Genomic DNA, 22,365 nt, shown 5'->3' on the forward strand with positions numbered 1-22,365 from the left:
TGCTCTCTAGGTTGGTCATAACTTTCCTTCCAAGGAGTAAGCATCTTTTAATTTCATGGCTGCAGTCACCATCTGCAGTGATTTTGGAGCCCCCCAAAATAAAGTCTGACACTGTTTCCAGTGTTTCCCCATATATTTCCCATGAAGTGATGGGACAAGATGCCATGATCTTAGTTTTCTGAATGTTGAGCTTTAAGCCAGTTTTTTCACTCTCCACTTTCACCTTCATCAAGAGGCTTTTTAGATCCTCTTCACTTTCTGCCGTAAGGGTGGTGTCATCTGCATATCTGAGGTTATTGATATTTCTCCCGGCAATCTTGATTCCAGCTTGTGCTTCTTCCAGTCCAGCGTTTCTCATGATGTACTCTGCATATACGTTAAATAAGCAGGGTGACAATATGCAGCCTTGATGTACTCCTTTTCCTATTTGGAACCAGTCTGTTGTTCCATGTCCAGTTCCAGCTGTTGCTTCCTGACCTGCATACAGATTTCTCAGGAGACAGGTCAGGTGGTCTGGTATTCCCATCTCTTTCAGAATTTTCCACAGTTTATTGTGATCCACCCAGTCAAAGACTTTGGCATAGTCAATAAAGCAGAAATAGATGTTTTTCTGGAACTCTCTTTTTCCATGATCCAGCAGATGTTGGCAATTTGGTCTCTGGTTCCTCTGCCTAAAACCAGCTTGAACATCTGGAAGTTCACGGTTCATGTATTGCTGAAGCCTGGCTTGGAGAATTTTGAGCATTACTTTACTAGCATATGAGATGAATGCAATTGTGCAGTAGTTTGAGCATTCTTTGGCATTGCCTTTCTTTGGGATTGGAATGAAAACTGACCTTTCCCAGTCCTGTGGCCACTGCTGAGTTTTGCAAATTTGCTGGTATATTGAGTGCAGCACTTTCACAGCATCATCTTTCAGGATTTGAAATAGCTTAACTGGAATTCCATCACCTCCACTAGCTTTGTTCGTAGTGATGCTTTACAAACAGAAGCCAATTAAAATTTGGAAACTGATTTTCTAATATAAAAGCTGACCTAAAGGCAATGATGGCAAACTGTACAAAGCAGAAGAATGAAAAAGTGACCTGGGAGATAAAATAATGGAAATCACTTAGTCAGAAGAGCAAAGAGAAGACAAAAGAACAAGAAATTAAAGCAATGTATGAGACCTATTGAATAATATAATGCATTCCAATCTATACATAGAAGGAATACCAGAAGGATGAAAAAGAGAAAAGGGAATAAAAAATGTATTTGAAAGAATTATGACTGACAGAAGTTGGGAGGGAGAGTCAAGAAGGAGGGGACGTATGTACACCTATGTTTAATTCATGTTGATATATGGCAGAAATCAAACCAATGTTGTAAACCAATCACCAATCACTTAAAAATAAATTTCTTTTTTAAAAAGTATAAAATAACTTTAAAAAAGAGATTATGGCTGAAAACTTTCCAAATCTGAAGAAGGAAACAAATATACAGATATAAGAAACCCACATTAGGGCAAAGGACACACATAGATTGAAAATGATGGAATGAAAAAGTATATTTCATGAAAACTGAAATGTCAAGCAGGGATAGCAATATTCATATAAGACAAAATAAACTTTTTTAAAAAGGCCATAAAGATAAAGAAGGACATTATATAATAATAAAACAATCAATACAAGAAGAGAATATTACAGTCATTAACATATATGCACCCCAAATAGGAGCACCCACAAAAATCAAATAAGCATTAGCAGAAATAAAGGAAAAAACTGACAGAAATACAATAATAGTAGGAGACATTAATGCCCTGTCATGCCAGTGGACAGAGATCTTCCAAACAGAAAATCAGTAAAGCAATGGAGATAATAAATGATAAAACAGTTAGACTTAATTGATATTTATAGAGCATTCCATCAAAAAGCAGAACACACATTCTTTTCAAGTACACATGGAACATTCTCTAGGAGTGACCATATGCTGCTGCTGCTAAGTTGCTTCAGTCGCGTCCAACTCTGTGCGACCCCAGAGATAGCAGCCCACCAGGCACCCCCGTCCCTGGGATTCTCCAGGCAAGAACATTGGAGTGGGTTGCCATTTCCTTCTCCAATGCATGAAAGTGAAAAGTGAAAGTGAAGTCACTCAGTCATGTCCGACTCGTAGCGACCCCATGGACTGCGGCCCACCAGGCTCCTCCATCCATGGGATTTTCCAGGCAAGAGTACTGGAGTGGGGTGCCATTGACTTGGACACAAAACAAGCCTCAGCAAGTAAGCCAGAAGGAAAAACATCAATACAGTATACTAATGCATATATATGGAATTTAGAAAGATGGTAACAATAACCCGGTGTACGAGACCGCAAAAGAGACACTGATGTATAGAACAGTCTTATGGACTCTGTGGGAGAGGGAGAAGGTGGGAAGATTTGGGAGAATGACATTGAAACATGTATAATATCATGTAAGAAACGAGTTGCCAGTCCAGGTTCGATGCACGATACTGGATGCTTGGGGCTAGTGCACTGGGACGACCCAGAGGGATGATATGGGGAGGGAGGAGGGAAGAGGGTTCAGGATGGGGAACACATGTATACCTGTGGCGGATTCATTTTGATATTTGGCAAAACTAATACAATTATGTAAAGTTTAAAAATAAAATAAAATTTTAAAAAATTAAAAAAAAATTATTTCAAGCATATTTTCTGACTACATATCAAGAAAATATTAGAAATTAATCACACAAGGAAAAATGAGCAAAAGAATGATTACATTGAGGCAAAACAATGTGCTACTACAAAGCCAATGGATCTATGATGAAATCAAAGAGGAAATTAAAAAATACCTTGAGGCAAATGGTAATGAAAACACTGCTATAAAAAACCTGTTGGGTTCAGCAAAAGCAGTTCGTAGAGGAAGATGCATAGTGATATAGGTCTTCCTCAAAAAACAAGAAAAATCTCAAACAAACTAACCTATCATCTAAAATAATTAGAAAAAAGAACAAACAAAATCTAACATCAGCAGAAAGAAGGAAATAAAAATCAGAGAGTAAATGAAAAAAACGGAGATTAGACAATAATAAAACATCCCCCAAACCAAAAGCTGGTTCTTTGAAAGAGTAAACAAAAATCAGTAAACCTCTGGCCAATCTCACCAAGAAGAAAAGAGACAGGGCCAAAATAAACAAAATAAGAAATTACAGAGGAGAAATAACAACTGACAACAACAACAAAAAAAACCATAAGGGAATACTATGAACAATTATTTGCCAGCAATGACCCTGAAAACCACAGTGGTGTGATCACTCACCTAGAGCCAGACATCCTGGAATGTGAAGTCAAGTGGGCCTTAGGAAGCATCACTATGAACAAAACTAGTGGAGGTGATGGAATTCTGGTTGAGCTATTTCAAATCTTGAAAGATGATGCTGTGAAAGTGCTGCACTCAATATGCCAGCACATTTGGAAAACTCAGCAGTGGCCACAGAACTGGAAAAGGTCAGTTTTCATCCCAACCCAAAGAAAGGCAATGCCAAAGAATGCTCAAACTACTGCACTGTTGCACTCATCTCACACGCTGGCAAAGTAATGCTCAAAATTCTCCAAGCCAGACTTCAACAATACGTAAACTGTGAACTTCCAGATGTTCAAGCTGGTTTTAGAAAAGGCAGAGGAACCAGAGATCAAATTGCCAACATCCAATGGGTCATCAAAAAAACAAGAGAGTTCCAGAAAAACATCTTTAAAACATCTCTAAAACTTCTGTTTTACTACTATGCCAAAGCCTTGTGGATCACAACAAACTGTGGGAAATTCTGAAAGAGATGGGAATACCAGATGGGAATACCTCCTGATAAATCTGTATGCAGGTCAAGAAGCAACAGTTAAAACTGGACATGAAACAGCCAACTGGTTCCAAATCGGGAAAGGAGTATGTCAAGGCTGTATATTGTCACCCTGCTTATTTAACTTATATGCAGAGTACATCATGAGAAATGCTGGACTGGATGAAGCACAAGCTGGAATCAGGATTGCCGGGAAGAATATGAACAATCTCAGATATGCAGACGATACCATTCTAATGGCAGAAAGTGAAGAAGAACTAAAGAGCCTCTTGATGAAAGTGAAGGAGGAGAGTGATAAAGTTGGCTTAAAACTCAACATTCAGAAAACTAAGATCGTGGCAATTGATCTCATCATTTCATGGCAAATAGATGGGGAAACAATGGAAACAGTGAGAGACTTTATTTTGGGGGGCTCTAAAATCACTGCAGATGGTGACTTCAGCCATGAAATTAAAAGACGCTTGCTCCTTGGAAGAAGAGTTATGACCAACCTAGACAGCATATTAAAAAGCAGAGATATTACTTTGCCAACAAAGGTACGTCTAGTCAAAGCTATGGTTTCTCCAGTAGTCATGTATGGATGTGAGAGTTGGACTGTGAAGAAAGCTGTGCACTGAAGAATTGATCCTTTCAAATTGTGGTGCTGGAGAAGACTCTTGAGAGTCCCTTGGACTGCAAGGATATCCAACCAGTCCATCCTAAAGGAAATCAGTCCTGAATATTCATTGGAAGGACTGATGCTGAAGCTGAAACAATACTTTCGCCACCTGCTGCAAAGAACTCACTCATTTGAAAAGACCCTGATGCTGGGAAAGATTGAAGGCAGGAGGAAAAGAGGACAACAGAGGATGAGATGGTTGGATGGCATCACCAACTCAGTGGACATGTGTTTGAGTAAACTCTGGAAGTTGGTGATGTACAGGGAGGCCTGGCATGCTGCAATCCATGGAGTTACAAAGAGTCGGACATGACTTGAGTGGCTGAACTGAACTGAACTGAATAATATACAGTACATGGTAATAATCAGAACTTCTGGGTAAGATTTCAAACAATATCAGATAATGAATGATTCATCTTACTTTCTGGATCCAAAATAAGTCAGAGATAATAAAGCTTTGCTTTTATACAATTAAAGATTAGAAGGAAAAATGATAGGCCTGTTTTATGTGTTTGGTTATACCTTTAATGAGGGATTATTATTTCTGATCAAATAATCACATCTCTCAGATAGAGATTATATTCTTAGTTAAACATTCCATGAATGAGACTCTTTATTTATCATTTTCAAATGTAGGTATCAACCTTCCAAATGGTGAACATTCTATTTTTGGGTATTTTGTGGATATACAGCAATGTGAATTTATACCATGGTCAGAATTACTTCCTAATATTCAGACACTAGTACAAAGAGGTAAGAATTATTTTAAGAGTCATGTTCTAATTTCTATAAATTATTGATATTTTATATATACAAGTGGTTATATCAGCAACTTTGAGGACTGATGTATTCCAAGTCTGTTCAGGAACTCATTTGGATGGTTTACAAAATAGTCTTTAAAAAATAACCTCTGAATATTGCTTTCTGAGAAAGTTTAAATGTATTAGTATTTGATTGAGACCATTGTACATTTTTAAATTTTAGTTAACTAAAAATCTTGCTAGTGGAAGTGCTCAATATTTTAATTAGCATGATTATTGAAAGGAAAAAAGGTAAAGGACCTCTTCTGAAACAAGTAAAACATATATGTAGCAACTTGATTGTAAAGGAACTTGCTAATTAAAAATAAATAATCATAGTTGGACAAATATGCATATGTGCTAAATCATTTTTATTCTCAATTTTCTTCTATATATAGAAGAAAAAGATAACAGAAAATTGTTGTACTTCTAGAGTTTAGTTGAAATTGAGGCAGGAGCTTAATATGGACTAATATGCTTCATGTAGATTTCTTGCAAATATAAAAAATTCAATGAATGCAAATTGAATTTAATTACTTTGAGATGAGGTTTCTCTCAGAGAGTTTCAAAATTTAGTTATAAGAGTTTTTGACAGAAAACAACTAGAAATCTCAGAAACATGAAGCATCCAGAAAATTCTAAATCTAAATTAATTTCATTGGAAATAGCAAGGTTCTAGTGTACAATATTTACCACAGTATTACAGTTATTTGAAACCCCAAATTGTGTATCATATGGTAATGCTAATATTGGTCATTTTTATCCTTAGTTTTCAGCATGAAAAAAAATGAACTATCAGTGCACATAACTCAGTGTCTTAGTGTACCATTCCACCCTTACAGGAAACTATAGAGGTGTTTTCTCCAAATCTAAGACATTGCTTCCTCTGGCCCCAACTTCACTAATTGTAGGCAAGGGTTTAGAAGAAACTCAAACTCTCCAAGCTTTCAAACCCAAACTCATAACAGTAATCTTAGTACCACTGTATCACTTTTGATTCACCACTATATAATGCAAATCAGAAGTCCTGGTGTCAGACCAGGCTACTGTGGTCTGTGGGAAGATAACAAGTTCCAGGGTCAGGAGCACTGTAAACCCATATGCAATTAGATCCAATCTGTTGAATGAAGAGCAGCTTGATTTGGTTCTTGCAGAGAGGTCACTGCAGATCTTGGTGGCAAGGAGCGCACTCCAAGTACATGAAGATAATGGACAGAAGTTCCAAGACTTCTCTCTTCAGAGAAACTTTGCCACCTCCCTTTTTAAACTCCTAATTTTGCTCTGGAAGGACCGATGTTGAAGCTGGAGATCCAATACTTTGGCCACCTAATGCAAAGAGCCTACTCATTGGAAAAGACCTTGATGCTGGGAAAGATTGAAGGCAAAAGGAAAAGGGGGCAGCAGAGGATGAGATTATTAGATAGCATCACCAACTCAGTGGACATGAATCTGAACAAATTCTAGGAGATAGTGAAGGAAAGGGGAGCCTGGCATGCTGCAGTCCGTGAGGTTGCAAAGACTCAGACATCACATAGCACCTGAATAACAACAATAACAACAAATATATATACATGAAAGTATAGGTACAATTATGTATTAAAATATGATATCAGATCAGATCAGTCGCTCAGTTGTGTCTGACTCTTTGCGACCCCATGAATCGCAGCACGCCAGGCCTCCCTGTCCATCACCAACTCCCAGAGTTCACCCAGACTCACGTCCATCGAGTCAGTGATGCCATCCAGCCATCTCATCCTTTGTTGTCCCCTTCTCCTCTTGCTCCCAATCCCTCCCAGCATCAGAGTCTTTTCCAATGAGTCAACTCTTCACATTAGTTGGCCAAAGTACTGGAGTTTCAACTTCAGCATCATTCCCTCCAAAGAAATTCCAGGGCTGATCTCCTTCAGAATGGACTGGTTGGATTTCCTTGCAGTCCAAGGGACTCTCAAGAGTCTTCTCCAACACCACAATTCAAAAGCATCAATTCTTCGGCACTCAGCCTTCTTCACAGTCCAACTCTCATATCTATACATGACCACAGGAAAAACCATAGCCTTGACTAGATGAACCTTTGTTGGCAAAGTAATGTCTCTGCTTTTGAATATGCTATCTAGGTTTATTATGTATAAATTAAATCATATCATGCATCAATTTTAATCTAAAATAAAAGACTATTTAACATCATTAATTCATAACATTTAAGGATATCGATATCATTTTTCCCATGGTAACCCATAGTATAAAAGATTGTTTGAGCATCACACTTCAAAAATTACCTTTTATGATTAAAGTTTTTTTTTTTCCCGAAAGCATTTTTTGTTTGAAAAGAGTACCCCTAATCTGTAGTCTTTTCATACTGATTATGATGTTCTTGAGGCAAGAATGCTGGAGTGGTTTACCATTCCTTCAAGACCTTCTAGAACTAACACCAAAAATAGATATCCTTTTCATCATAGGGGATTGGAATGCAAAAATAGGAAGTCAAGAGATACCTGGCGTAACAGGCAAGTTTGGCCTTAGAGTTCAAAATGAAGCAGGGCGAAGGCTAACAGAGTTTTGTGAAGAGAACACACTGGTCATAGCAAACACTTTTCAACAATGTGAGAGACGACAATAATCATACTGATTATATTCTTTGCAGCTGAAGATAGAGGAGCTCTATACGGTCAGCAAAAATAAGACCTGGAGCTGACTGTGGCTCAGATTATGAACTCCTCATTCCATATTCAGGCTTAAATTGAAGAAAGTAGGGGAAACCACTAAGTCATTCATATATGACCTAAATCAAATCCCTTACATTTATACAGTGGAGGAGATGAATAGATTCAAGGGATTAGATTAGGTAGACAGAGTGCCTGAAGACCTATGAACAGAGGTTCATAACATTGCACAGGAGGTGGTGATCAAAGCCATCCTAAAAAGAAATTCAAGAAAGCAAAGTGTTTGTCTGAGGAGGCCTTACAATAGCAGAGGAAAGAAGAGAAGCAAAAAGCAAAGGAAAAAGAAAAAGTGTACCTAGCTGAGTGCAGAGTTCCAGAGAATAGCAAGGAGAGACAAGAAGGCCTTCTTATGTGAACAATGCAAAGAAATAAAGGAAAACAATAGAACGGGAATGATATAATGGGAAAGAATAGAGATCTCTTCAAGAAAGTTAGAGATACCAAGGGAACATTTCATGCAAGGATGGGCACAAGAAGGGACAGAAACATCAAGGACCTCACAGAAGCAGAAGAGATTGTGAAGAAGTGGCAAGAATATACAGAAAAACTATACCAAAAAAAGGTCTTAATGATCCGGTGTGGTCACTCACCTAGAGCCAAACATCCTGGAGCATGAAGTCAAGTGGGCCTTAGGAAGCATTACTACACACAAAGCTAGTGGAGGTGACAGAATTCCAGCTAAGCTATTTAAAATCCTTAAAGATGATGCTGTTAAAGTGTTGCACTCAACATGTCAGCAAATTTTGGAAATCAGCAATGGCCACAAGACTGGAAAAGGTCAGTTTTCATTCCAGTCCCGAAGAAGGGCAATGCCAAAGAATGTTCAAACCCGTACTACTGCACTAATTTCACATGCTAGCAAGATAATTCTCAAGTACTTCAATCCAGGCCTCAGTAGCGCGTGAACTGAGAACTTTCAGCTGTACAAGCTGGATTTTAAAAAGGCAGAGGAACAAGAGATCAAATTGCCAACATTTGTGGGATCTCAGCGAAAGCAAACGAATTCCAGAAAAACATGTACTTCTGCTTCATTGACTATGCTAAAGCCTTTGACTGTGTGGATCACAACGAACTGTGGAAATTTTTGAAAGAGATGGGAATCTCTTACCACCAGACCACCTTACCTGCCTCCTGAGAAATCTGTATTCAGGTCAAGAAGCAACAATTAGAACTGGACGTGGAGCAACTGACTGGTTCCAAATTGGGAAAGGAGTACATCAAGGCTGTATATTGTCACTCTGCTTATTTAACTTATATGCAGAGTACATCGTGCAAAATACCAGGCTGGATGAATCACAAGTTGGAATCAACATTGCCAGGAGAAATATGAACAATCTCAGATATGCAGATGATGCCATTTTAATGGCAGAAAGTGAAGGAGGAACTAAAGAGTCTCTTGATGAGGGTGAAAGAGAAGAGTGAAAAAGCTGGCTTAAAACTCAACATTCAAAAAACTAAGATCATGGCTTCCAGTCTCACCACTTCATGGCAAATAAAAGGGGAAAAATTGGAACAGTGACAGATTTTATTTTCTTGGGCTCCCAAATCACTGCAGATGGTGATTGCAGCCATGAAATTAAAAGTCGCTTACTCCTTGAAAGGAAAGCTATGACAAACCGAGTGAGCATATTAAAAAGCAGAGACATCACTTTGCCAACAAAGGACCATATAGTCAAAGCTGTGGTTTTTCCAGTAATCATGCATGGATGTGAGAGTTAGACCATAAAGAAGGCTGGGAACAAGAATTGATGCTTTTGAAATGTGGTGCTTAAGAAGACTCTTGAGAGTCCCTTGCACAACAAGGAGATCAAACCAGTCAATACTAAAGGAAATCAACCCTGAATATTCATTGGAAAGACTGTTGCTGAAGCTCCACTACTTGATGCAAAGTATCAAGGCCACCTGATGCAAAGAACCAACTCATTGGAAAAGACTCTGATGCTGAGAAAGATTGAAGGCCAGGAAGAGACGGGGGCAACAGAGGATGAGATGGTTGGATGGCATCATTAATACAATGGACATGAGTTTGAGCAAACTCCAGGAGATAGTGAAGGACAGGGAAGCCTGTTGTGCTGCAGTCCCAAGGGTTGCAAACAGTCGGACATGACTTAGCAACTGCAACAACAAATCTATGGTCACCGAGGATGTATTCTGAAGCTCAACATTCATTAATATTCAATAAATACTTACTCACTTTTATTAATAAAACAATTTCCAGTGAATCCTGAGTGGGGATATAGGAAAACATATTATGTTTCCTTCTTCAATAACAAGATGGAATAATAGGACTTTGATGGTGGTAAAGTTAATTAGTAATATTAGACAATTTGGGACTGTTATGCTAAGTTGATCCTACTTTTCTTTCCATATTCCTTTTACGTTAATACCCTGTGTGTGGCGTAAACTGCTTCTTGTCAATCATCTCCATGCTTTCCTGTCTCTCTGTGAATAAAGTATTCATGTGGTCAATTGGTTTTCCAATTAAACCTTCCTTGTAGCTAAATGTGGCCATGTAACCCAGTTCTAGACAATGAAATGTGAACAGAAGTGGACAATGGCACAAGGAGAGGGTGGGATGAATTGAGAAAATAGCCTTGAAACATGTACATTATCATGTGTAAAAGGGAGCTCAGCCCAGTGCTCTGTGACGACCTAGAAGGGTGAGATGGGGGGAAGTGGGAGAGAGGTTCAAGAAGGAGGGAATATATATATATACTTATGGCTGATTTGTGTCATTCTACAGCAGAAATCAAGACAACATTGTGAAGCAATTATCCTCCAATTTAAAAAAGAAAAGAATGTATTAATATTAGTGTTTTCTGAGTTGCAAATTCTGGCTTCTGAGTTGCAAATATGGTGGCAGGACCTAAAATAACCATCTGGGACCTAGATATGGGAAGTGCATGTTAACAATGGCAGAAAAAGACGAAAGAAGCAAAGTGTGGGTTCCTGATACTGTGTGCTTACATATAAGCCCTGGACTGTTTTGTAAGAGAAGAATAAAATTCCACCTTTGAAACACCATTGTTATATTTGTATCCTTACTAGAGCAGACAGAACTTGTATCATAATTAATATAGATTTTCCTATAAATAAGGCAGTAACTTGAAAAAAATCGTGATACCTGACGCTAACTTAAAAATCAGTTGTTGGCAGCTAAGACTCAGTGTAGAAGTATTGCTTGAATGCTCATGACCCCTGTTATGCCATGGCTAACCACTTGGCAAAACTGCTATCTGTTATATCTTGGAAGCAAATCACGTGCTTACCAAACCTGTTGTTCAGTCATTAAGTCGTGTATTACAAAAGGCTAATTTTTTAAATATGTAAGTAGCTTCTACAGTTCAAAATAAAAGGCCAGTTGCCCATTTTCTATGAAAAAAATGGATAAAGAATATAAATAAATAGTTCATAGAAAAACAAATGACTCTGAGATATAGTTGACTCATAATAAAAGAAATGCAAAATAAACTAGAATTAGATTTACATTTTTTTTCTCCTATAATATTGATGAGGATCAAAAAGTTTGATACTTTTGGCAAAGGGCCATGGCCTCAAAGACTTTCAAACATCAGAGGACAATTTGTCAATATCTATTGAAATTATAAATCATATGTAAGTTTATAGTGACCCAGCAACTCTACTTATAAGAAATTATTTGGACATATGTCCAAAAATGACATAAACTTAGCTTTATTTGTAATAGCAAAAGATTGGAAACGCCATAAATATCTATCACTGGAGCACTGATGAATATTTTATTATACATTCATTAAATGCAATGCTAATCAGAAAAAAGTCTTTAAGGTTATAAAAGGATCTCTAAAATTACACTACACTTTTTAAAAATTGCAGAACAGTCTCCATATATTGGGAATTAGGTAACTAGGACATACGTATGAGAAAGAGACTATGTATGCATACCTTTGCATACCATAGTTTTGAATTGTGTACCATGTGAATGTATTAATTTTTAATTTAAAAAGGAGTAAAACGAAAGATGAGGAAGTGAGGCTATGTAGTATTTAACCCTTTTGAGAGTTTTGGCTGTGTAATAGGAGGCTATGGGATAAAGAGAGATTTGGTTTCCTTTGGGGCATGAAATTGGCCATATTCACCTGATTTTTACTAAGAAAAATATCAATTTCATATGGTTCAATCACTAAAAAGATTGGCGATACTAGCACATATATGTTTATACAATAGAAAATTCCAATAGAAAGGAGAGACTGATAGTGATGAGGGGGAAGGATTACCAAAGAAGTGATGTTCTTAAGAAAAGGATTGCAGGAGTCTTTGGCAGGAAAGTTACTTTCATTTTTACTGGAGGGAAAGTAGAGGAGACACTTATGTTGCATATGAGGGCATTTGAGTATGTTTGGTGGTAGAAAAATCAGAGTTTGTATGTGGTGGACTTAGAAATGTGTGTTGTGAGTTCACCAGCCTAAAGTATGAATGAAAGGGAAATTTTCTGAGCAGAGGTGCCCAGGCACTTGGAAAAATAGTGGCTTATATGTATATATTTAAATTGGTTAATAATATACAGACTTTTCCAGAAAGTATTTAGTATCTAAAAGATGAAATTAACATTTATTTATAGGTCATTTAAAACTTTAAAAAAATTTTAACAGGAACTTCAATACTAGCCGATCCTCAAGGATCCAGTGAAAACCTCTTGAAGATAACAGAATGTGGAGAGAGCATTAATTATATTGCTACCAGAGACACAACATGCCTTTCTTTTCTTGTAAGCCTTCTTTTAAAGAACTCCTGCCCAGTACTTCTCACAGGTATTAAAAATATTTAAATACAATTTCAGAGTTAGGAAGAGCTTAATCGTTATGTAGTCCAAACATTTTATTTTACGAGTGGGAAAAAATATGCCCTGAAAAGATTTAGTATCTCTTTCAATATACATTCTTACTAACAGTGTATGATTGCCCATTTCCCCAGGTTTGCCAATTTTTTCTGTTTAGTCTCTAAATTGTGTTTGACTCTTTGTGACCACATATACTGTAGTCTGCCAGGCTCCTCTGTCCATGGATTTCCCAGTCAAGAATATTGGAATGGGTTGCCATTTCCTTCTCCAGGGGATCTTCCCTACCCAGGGATTGAACGCACATCTCTTGCATTGCAGGTGGATTCTTCATTGCTGAGCCACGAGGGAAACCCTGTTTGCCAATACAGAACACTATAAATCTTTTTCCTCTTTTCATTACCTTCAAGGCAAATTCCAGAAGTAGAACTATTGGATTAATATAAGTATGACCTACATAACCTCTGGGCTAAAGTCCTTAGAGGGCCATTGGCATCATTGATTGATTTACTTCAGTTTACACACATAACTCGGAGAAGGTACTGGCACCCCACTCCAGTACTCTTGCCTGGAAAATCCCATGGATGGAGGAGCCTGGTAGGCTGCAGTCCATGGGGTCGCTAAGAGTCAGGCACGACTGAGCAACTTCACTTTCACTTTTCACTTTCATTCAATGGAGAAGGAAATGGCAACCCACTCCAGTATTTTTGCCTGGAGAATCCCAGGGACGGGGGAGCCTGGTAGGCTGCCGTCTATGGGGTCCCACAGAGTCAGACATGACTGTAGCGACTTAGCAACAGCAGCAGCAGCACACACATAACTACATGCAAGTCAAAAATAAAAAGAAACTGCCTGATTAAAAAAACAAAAACATGTACACATAATTCCTCAACCCATTGTTAAAATATTTCAACCCTTTACCGTTATCAAAGGAGAAATTCAAATACAGATTCTACTTTCTTAACATTTATTTCAACCCATTCAGTTATCTTTTCTAAGTTGTATTGCCTTTCACCAAAGGCAATAGTATCACTTTCCCAGTTCTGTATTCAAAGTATTCAGGCAAAATGAAGCTGGAACTCTCAGATAATCCATACCTTGCCTTCAGTTTGGTCAAAGGAAATTCTTAGTTTTACTTAATATTTGGTAAATTATAGGATCATAATTTTCTGTTCTGTTGCAGTAAATCACTAGTCATCAGATTTGTCTCCCAGATTGGGTTGGCAAAAAATTTCAGGGGAAAATAATTTCATGTAGTAGTTCTGCTGTGCTGCAAGCAAAAAGACATTAGATAAAAGATAATGATTAACTCCTAATCTTCTCTTTTTTAAAAGATGCAAATCAAATGATTTTGAGAGGTTTACATACTACCTTTTTCTACCCATTCTTAACCACATTTATTAAATGGAAGAGCAAAAATACAGTTTTCATGCAATTCTCAAATATTACATGTTATTGTTTCATTTTAATATGTTAGAATCTACTCATTTTCTTGTATATAAATCTAACCTAACATATTTTTTCCCTTAGGAGACTTTGGAGTTGGAAAAACCGCTGCCATTAATCAAATGCTTGAAAAGTTAGAGGGCTCAGGAGCATTTGATGTGAAATATGGATCAGTTTTAGGAGAAGTCCTATTATATAATGAAATTAAAAAATCAAGGTTGTATGCATTAAACTCTAAATTTGATTTGTCCGGTAAAAACATGGTTTGCCTTAATGTATAAATGTACCATAGTTTAAAGAAGCAAACCTGTTATGTGAAAATGCAGAATTATTCAAAAGAGAAGTGAGAAGAAAATCTCTGCTTTTCCGGAGTATTAACAACTAGATTAATATCTTTAAGTGAAAATTTCTTAATTTTATTTTAAATAAAAAACTAAATTTAAGATCTCAGTTTGTTCTATATAACAAAGTACAATTACAAGCTATTTTCCTTCCTGGAAAATTACAACTAAAACATACAAATACCATGTAGCATATATCTGGGGTTTTAGTTTTTGTTTTTTGCATTAAAAATAAATTTCCTTCTTATCAAATATAAAAAGTATTCTTTACGAAGAAATTTGTCATTCTGTATGTCTCTTCCTGAGGGAAAAAAAGGAATGAAAAAGAAATCTAAATTGTGCAAATAAAGATTGTAAGTGTTTTAAGTTGATTCTGATTCTGTTAAAATATTAGAGAAGCCCAACATTGTTTGAATTGAATAAGAAACTGTAATTGTGGAGAGATTCATATTGGACCTTTCCTCTAATCATGAGTCTTATATGTCCAATGACCTGTGTCACATGTATACTTGGATATCTCCTGAACATCCCTACATTAACATAGCCAAAGTATAACTCTTGATTTCTCTTCCAAATCAATTCTTCCTCCAGTGTGTCTCGCTGAAATAAATGAGACCCAGTTATTCAAGTCTGAAACGTACAGATCATCTTTGAATTCCCCCTTTTTGCCTCACCTGCCCATCCCCAATAACCTGTCTCATTCTTCCCAAGCCCTGTGTCCCCATTTTCCTCTGCTGCATGGCCAGTCTTCTATTAGTCAGATCTGTGCTGTCTTCAAAATACATCTGAATTCCTCTGCTTCTTTTTATTCAATGTCACTTTTAGTCCACCATCATCTACTTCTCACACTGATGATTTTGGAATATTAATAGTATCCTTCTACACCTAAATTAGGGCTTAAAAAAGCAGAGAAATAATTTTTGAAGCATTTAATACAATAAGAACCTTTCCTTATCTGAATTATGATAAAAAATAATAGAGTCTGAAAAAATTGATTTTACTATATGTTCAGTATTTAAACTGAAGTGACCATAAAGAAAGATAACATAAAAAAAAAGAAACCCCTGAAGACAAAACCAAAATAAAGGTGAATGGGCCTTTTGTTGAGTGAGCCATAAGGCAAAATGCATTTTATAAAGGGACAAGAGAGTTAATAGCTTACCATCCGTAGAAAATATCCTATAGCCTGGAATTTTAAGAATTTGTTCAGTTTGTAAGCCCATGTTTTGTTAAATTCGAATATCAATTCTAATGGTAACTAATTTTATCTTTCAAAGTGTGAACAGGAAAAAGTGTATAGTTGTTTCCTAGTAGGCAATAAGAGTAAAATCAGCCAAACCCTGATACTTCCGTTATATTTTGTTCAATTGGCTACTATGGTAAATAAGCTAATTTTGAATCCTTAAAACATTTTATTCCAATAGCTTCAAACAGAATATCAGCATCTTGCTTTCTGAAACTCATAAGACAGCAACTGGAGGTCTAGGTATGTATTACAGTAGTTTTAAAACCTTCCTATCTCAATCATATGCATGTCATTTCATACTGTCAAATATCTCAGAATAAAATTTTCAATTGTTAGTTTAAAATTTAAAATCTGAGAAACATCCTCTATCATCTCAAACTCTTCTGCCCTACTCGAAAGCTAGAAAGAATGCTTATGGTAGAGGGGTACTAAAACTTCTTACCAGAAAACTGGTATCCTGGCTCATTAGTGGAAACAGACTAAGTCTAGAAGTAACTGAAAGCAATATCTATCTATCCTGCTCTTTAATGCTTTTAGAAATACTGCAGTAGAAAAGTTGTGATTCTATAGCAGTTCTCAAATCGAGCTTCAGGAGCCTCAGCCTTAAAAATCTGATTTAGTAGTGTGGGGAGCAACAGCTCTGTTCTGAAGAGGAAAAGATGCGTGGTCCAGAGATAGATATAGAATGGGAAAGGGAGTCTGGCCCCCAAATTCCTGTCAGAGAGTTGTTTGGTTTTGTTTTTACCAAAATAATCATCCAGCCCAAATAATCCTTCTAGATGAAGCTCATTCAAGGAATATGTCCTAGTTTCAGTGCCTACATGCTGCTTTTAGCGTTTCGTGTGTAATTTTGTTATAAATATAGTATGTTGCAAACCTAAATATTTTAAAAGCAGAGAAAGTTATATGTGTGCATTGTGCATAAATAAAAAGAGGGTTCTATGAGTTTTCATGGATTTCCCAGGTGGCTCAGTGTAAAGAATCTGCCTGCCAATGTAGGAGACACAGGCTCGATCCCTGGGGCAGGAAGATTCCTTAGAGTAGGAAATGGCAACTTACTCCAGTATTCTTGCCTGAGAAATCCCATGGACAAAGGAACCTGGCAGGCTACAGTCCATGGGGCTGCAAAGGGTCGAACACACTGAGCGACTGAGCACACATGAGTTTCCTACTGTTCCATTTGACTATGGCTGCAAAGAAACACTCTTCACCACACAAAAGTAAGGAAACACTTGGAAACATTTTATAGTTGGTATTCCTTCTCTCATTGAAATGTCCTCAGAGTAATTTCTTGAAAATGACAATAGTAGAGTAAAATTATGTGATTTTTATATTTTTAATAACTTAGTAAAGCTCAACTATTCTGAAAGTATTCTAACTTGACCTTTTTCTATATGTGGCATCATAGATAAGATTACTAAAAAGGCAGACGTTAAAACTGATGAAAGTTCATTTAAAAATAGCAATAAAGGAATTATAGTCTCTGCAATAAATTTTAACATCAATACGTCAGCTGCCAAAACTAAGGAGATGATTCTTAAGAAGCTAGTAAGAAGAACTAAAGATTCTCTTGGAGCACCAAAAAACAATAGGGTAAAACATCTCCCATACCTGTTGACTAATATGCTTATACTACTCAAGTGATAGTGACTAATTTTAATTAATACTAATATATGGGAAAGATAAGTGTTAACTACACTCCTGAACATTACTAGAAAATTCACTTTATAATGGAAACTTTGGTTTCCAGATCAATATAACTCCCTTTACAACATGAAGAATTGTACTGATTCAGAATTATTAAGGCCCAAAGAAACTACTGGAATCTGAATTAAATGTGAGTAGATAAGGCCAGAAAATGAGTTAGATGTCAGTGATCTTTTACTGTATATGTCAGCACATTTTTTTCCAAAAGAAAGGGAGAGAACTTTGTGATATCCACAGCACCAAGGAGAGGTACTAAGAGAATAGCTTTGTAATAACCTGGACAATTCCTACTTTCTTGAAGTGGTACTGGGCGTTCCTTATTTTTATCTTCAGTCTGCTTAGTGCATTACTAACTGTCCACTTGTTGAAACAAACTCTCTGTCACAACTGAAATTTACAATCAGTGATTCCAGTCATTTCCTAAAATAAGCTGAAGGTCAAGATTCAGGATTGTTTAGTAAGAAAATCACATGGAGGCCCTTAAGAACCCCTGAGTTTAACCCCTGTGCCCATCAATTTAGAGAGCTTTCAAGGGTTTGAATCAGATTTCCCTTCCTTAATTTTAACTGAAGATTTAAATAAACTTTATGAGTCTTTACTTAATTGGGTATGTCTTAAGGATTTTGAAAAGAATAATAATTGGTCAACCTAATCACAGAAATGAAAAATTCACGTAGGTGAAATTTTGGTCAAATTGGTTTACTTATAATTACCCAGTTTGTGATAGAAAAACAGAGTATCTTACCCAAAAAAGATGATATGATAGTTACAAATTATGTAATTAGATAATTCAAAATAAATGGCTGTCTGTATTTTTTAAATCTTTACTTGTTTTACAAAAATAAATGCAATCTAAAGGGCTAATTCATGAAGAGATAATACAATCAGTACACTTTAAATGCATGATAGTTTCAAAGGTAGAAATTAACACAGGTTTAAAAACTGTAAATGTACCTGACTTTTCTGCTGGTTGCCCCTGACCACAGCATTTGCAGCAGAATTTCAAAAGTCTAGTTCCAGATAACAATTTTATTCCTAAATCAGGACACATGTTAAATAAATAATGAAATACCTAAAACAGTGCATTGCCAATAGCAGGCATGCAATAGGTAAATGCTGCATGAATAATATCCACGTTCCTGTGTAATAGCCTTGATAAGATTACTTTGTCCACCATCAAATACATTTCTAACTATAATTAGATGTAATTATTGGAAGTCTATAGAGAAAGAGTCGAAGAAGGCGATGGCACCCCACTCCAGTACTCTTGCCTGGAAAATCCCATGGATGGAGGAGCCTGGTAGGCTGCAGTCCATGGGGTCGTGAAGAGTCGGACACGACTGAGCGACTTCACTTTGGCTTTTCACTTTCATGCATTGGAGAAGGAAATAGCAACCCACTCCAGTATTCTTGTCTGGAGAATCCCAGGGATGGGGGAGCCTGGTGGGCTGCCGTCTATGGAATCGCACAGAGTCAGACACGACTGAAGCAACTTAACAGCAACAATAGAAAATGAGTAGTTTCCACTATTTTGAGAGATTACTGTTTTCTAAAATCATATCTTCAAAATAGAATTTGGTCATCTGCTTTTCAATAGAAAACTACACATATAATTTTCTTCTTAGTATATTCTTAGCATAGCATATTTAATATTCCTAATTCATACATCGAGTTTAATATGTTTTTAAAACCTTTTGTCTTCTTTAAGATTGTAATTTTTATTGATGATCTGAATATGCCAGAATCAGATATGTATGGAGCACAGCCACCCCTGGAGTTAATCAGACAATTATTAGATATGGGAGGAATTTATGATACTGAAAAAATTACATGGAAGGTACAGTTTATACTAAGGTTTTCTTTATGTTAAATGTTGTTACATAACAATAAGTTAAATATTTCTAACAATGTTGAGTGAGTTAAGCAAGATATTTAGAAAATCTAGTCAGATGGACATAAAGTCAAGATCTTAATTTAACAATTGTAATTACATCTTGCAATTCAGCACAAGTCTATGGGTTCACAGAAATTCTACTTTTAGTAGGATTAAATCTTAATAAAAATTGCAAGTGTGTCCTATAGTTTTGGTTTCTGAGTCAAAAAAATGCTCACTATTGTTAAAAACATTAATAGTTATTCAAATTTTTCACTGCCTCAGCAACTATTACATATAAGAAAAGCTAGTGAAAATGTGGCTTAAGAAATACATTCTTAATCTCTATGTAAGACTATTTCACATCTTTATTTTCAAGAACATAGAGGATTTTCAGACCTTACATACAAGGTCAAAAAAATTCCAAAGAGATATTTTTATGTAATTATTTTTGGTTCATTGAACTCAATCAGAAGGGTTTAATATTTTAAAAAGTAAATGTACTTTTCTCCTTATTTGGGTCTTTCTCTGGAAACCCTGGTTTCTAGAACCAACCTTATCATTTCAACTTCCTGGGCCTTGTTTCCTCATCTGTAAAATTAGATGGTTGTTTCATGTCTCAGATAAACTTGGTCCTAGGATCCTGGCTGACATACACTTGCTGGTGAGTGACATCAACTCAGATACCACTCAAACTGTCTAAATCAACCATCAACCCAAGGCAGAGAGAAGAATGGAGATGCAGCCCCCAGGAAGAATCCAGGAGACTGGGATAAAAAGAAGGCAAGAAATGGGTGTGAAATGCACAACCTAAAGAATTTTCTTGAAGTGACATGAAAATAATGAGGTAGCCTCTTAATGGTATTTCTAAGGCCTTGGGCATGAACATATGCAGGAAAAACAAACCTGAAAATGCCCCACCATGCATAAACTGTATTATTTCGTTATGCTTCCAGCTTTACAATGCCATGTTGTAATATGTCAAAATACTATGTAAGCAGTCAAACTTCTTCTCACCCAGTTAATCCTATCTTCTCTACAGACACATTCACCAGGCTTTTCTCCTCATTTCTCACTTATTACCAGAATCCTTTTCACTAGCCTCAGTAACATATTCTTTATTTTCTAATGACTGGTTTTTAAGAGGAAAAAAAAGGGGGGGAGCTATTTCCAGATGACATTTAGAAGGCCTCCTAGAAGTAACATGTCTTGGAATTATATTTAGAATGGGTTACTTCTTATATGCAGAGTACATCATGCAAAATGCTGGGCTGTATTCTGGCATTACAGTTTCACAAGCTGGAATCAAGATTGCCTGGAGAAATATAAACAACCTCAGATACGCAGATGATACCACTCTAATGGCCGAAAGTGAAGAGGCACTGAAGAGCCTCTTGATGATGGTGAAAGAAGAGAGTGAAAAATCTGACTTAAAATTCCACATTCAAAAAGTTAGATCATGGCAGCTGGTCCCATTACTTCATGGCAGAGACTGGGAAAAAGTGGAAGCAGTGACAGATTTTACTTTCTTGAACTCCAAAATCACTGCAGATGGTGACTGAAGCCATGAAATTTAAAGGCACTTGCTCCTTGGAAGAAAAGCTATGACAAACCTAGACAGTGTATTAAGGAGACATCACTTTGCTGACAAGAGTCTGTATAGTCAAAGCTATAGTTTTTCCAGTAGTCATGTATGTACGTGAGAGTTGGACTATAAAGAAGGCTGAGCTCCGAAGAATTGACGCTTTCCAATTGTGGTGTTGGAGAAGACTCTTAAGAGTCCCTTGGCCTTTTCCAGTAATCAGCCTGAGGTGACCCCTAAAAATGATGAGCTATTCACTTGACCCAGAAAACCCCACAAAATCATGCAAATCAAGAGGTTCAAATCTTCGTGTTCACTTTAAGAACACTCGTGAAACTGCCCAGGCCATAAAGGGTATGCATATCCGAAAAGCCACCAAGTATCTGAAGGATGTCACTTTAAAGAAGCAATGTGTGCCATTCCACCGTTACAACGGTGGAGTTGGTAGGTGTGCACAGGCCAAACAGTGGGGCTGGACGCAGGGTCGGTGGCCCAGAAAGAGTGCTGAATTTTTACTACGCATGCTCAAAAATGCAGAGAGTAATGCTGAACTTAAGGGCTTAGATGTAGATTCTCTGGTCATTGAGCACATCCAAGTGAACAAAGCCCCCAAGATGCGGCGCAGGACTTACAGAGCTCACGGTCGGATCAACCCCTACATGAGCTGTCCCTGCCACATTGAGATGAGATGAAAAAGAACAGATTGTTCCTAAACCAGAAGAGGAGGTTGCACAGAAGAAAAAGATATCCCAGAAGAAAAACTGAAGAAACAAAAACTTATGGCCTGGGAATAAATGCCGCAAAAAATAAATGCAAATAAAAGTAAAAAAAAAAAAAAAAGAGTCCCTTGGACAGCAAGGAGATCAAACCAGTCAATACTAAAGGAAATTGGTCCTGAATATTCATTGGTAGGAGTGTTGCTAAAGCTCCAATACTTCGGCCACCTGATGTGAAGAGCCATCTCATTGGGAAACACCTTGATGCTGGGAAACACTGAGGGCAATAGGAGAAAGGGACGACAGAGGATGAGATGGTTGGATGGCATCATCGATTCAATGGACATGAGTTTGAGCAAACTCCAGGATATAGTGAAGGACAGGAAAGCCTGGTGTGCTGCAGTCCTTGGGGTTTTAGAGCATCAGACACCACTTAACAACTGAACAACAGCAACAACTTCTAAGAAGACAGACTAATACTGTCATTGATAAGGACAAAGTAAAGTGATAAGGTGATTAGTAGTTAATCCCGCTAAGGGATCATAAGTATTAATAAAGGAAAAAGTATGGGAGACCCTTGGAAGTTAATGATCATTCAAGAAAGCAGGTTTGCTTAACCACAAAGCC

At 36.9% G+C, this 22,365-nt stretch overlaps 1 protein-coding gene and 1 pseudogene across 1 annotated transcript in view; both read left to right on the forward strand.

The window, feature by feature from the left end:
• The window catches only part of DNAH14 (dynein, axonemal, heavy chain 14), a 376,195-nt gene that overhangs the window by 227,899 nt on the left and 125,931 nt on the right, over window positions 1-22,365 (forward strand). Inside the window, exons 44-50 of the mRNA XM_010852937.1 lie at window positions 1,210-1,250; window positions 5,128-5,244; window positions 12,643-12,801; window positions 14,358-14,493; window positions 16,039-16,100; window positions 17,269-17,453; window positions 19,276-19,404. Of these exons, the coding sequence (XP_010851239.1) occupies window positions 1,210-1,250; window positions 5,128-5,244; window positions 12,643-12,801; window positions 14,358-14,493; window positions 16,039-16,100; window positions 17,269-17,453; window positions 19,276-19,404 (829 nt within the window). The remainder of the gene's footprint in view (window positions 1-1,209; window positions 1,251-5,127; window positions 5,245-12,642; window positions 12,802-14,357; window positions 14,494-16,038; window positions 16,101-17,268; window positions 17,454-19,275; window positions 19,405-22,365) is intronic.
• Window positions 21,252-21,816, forward strand: LOC104997945 (annotated as a pseudogene).

Source organism: Bison bison, unplaced genomic scaffold (assembly GCF_000754665.1).
Source record: "Bison bison bison isolate TAMUID 2011002044 unplaced genomic scaffold, Bison_UMD1.0 scf7180017864317, whole genome shotgun sequence".
Lineage (NCBI taxonomy): Eukaryota > Metazoa > Chordata > Mammalia > Artiodactyla > Bovidae > Bison > Bison bison.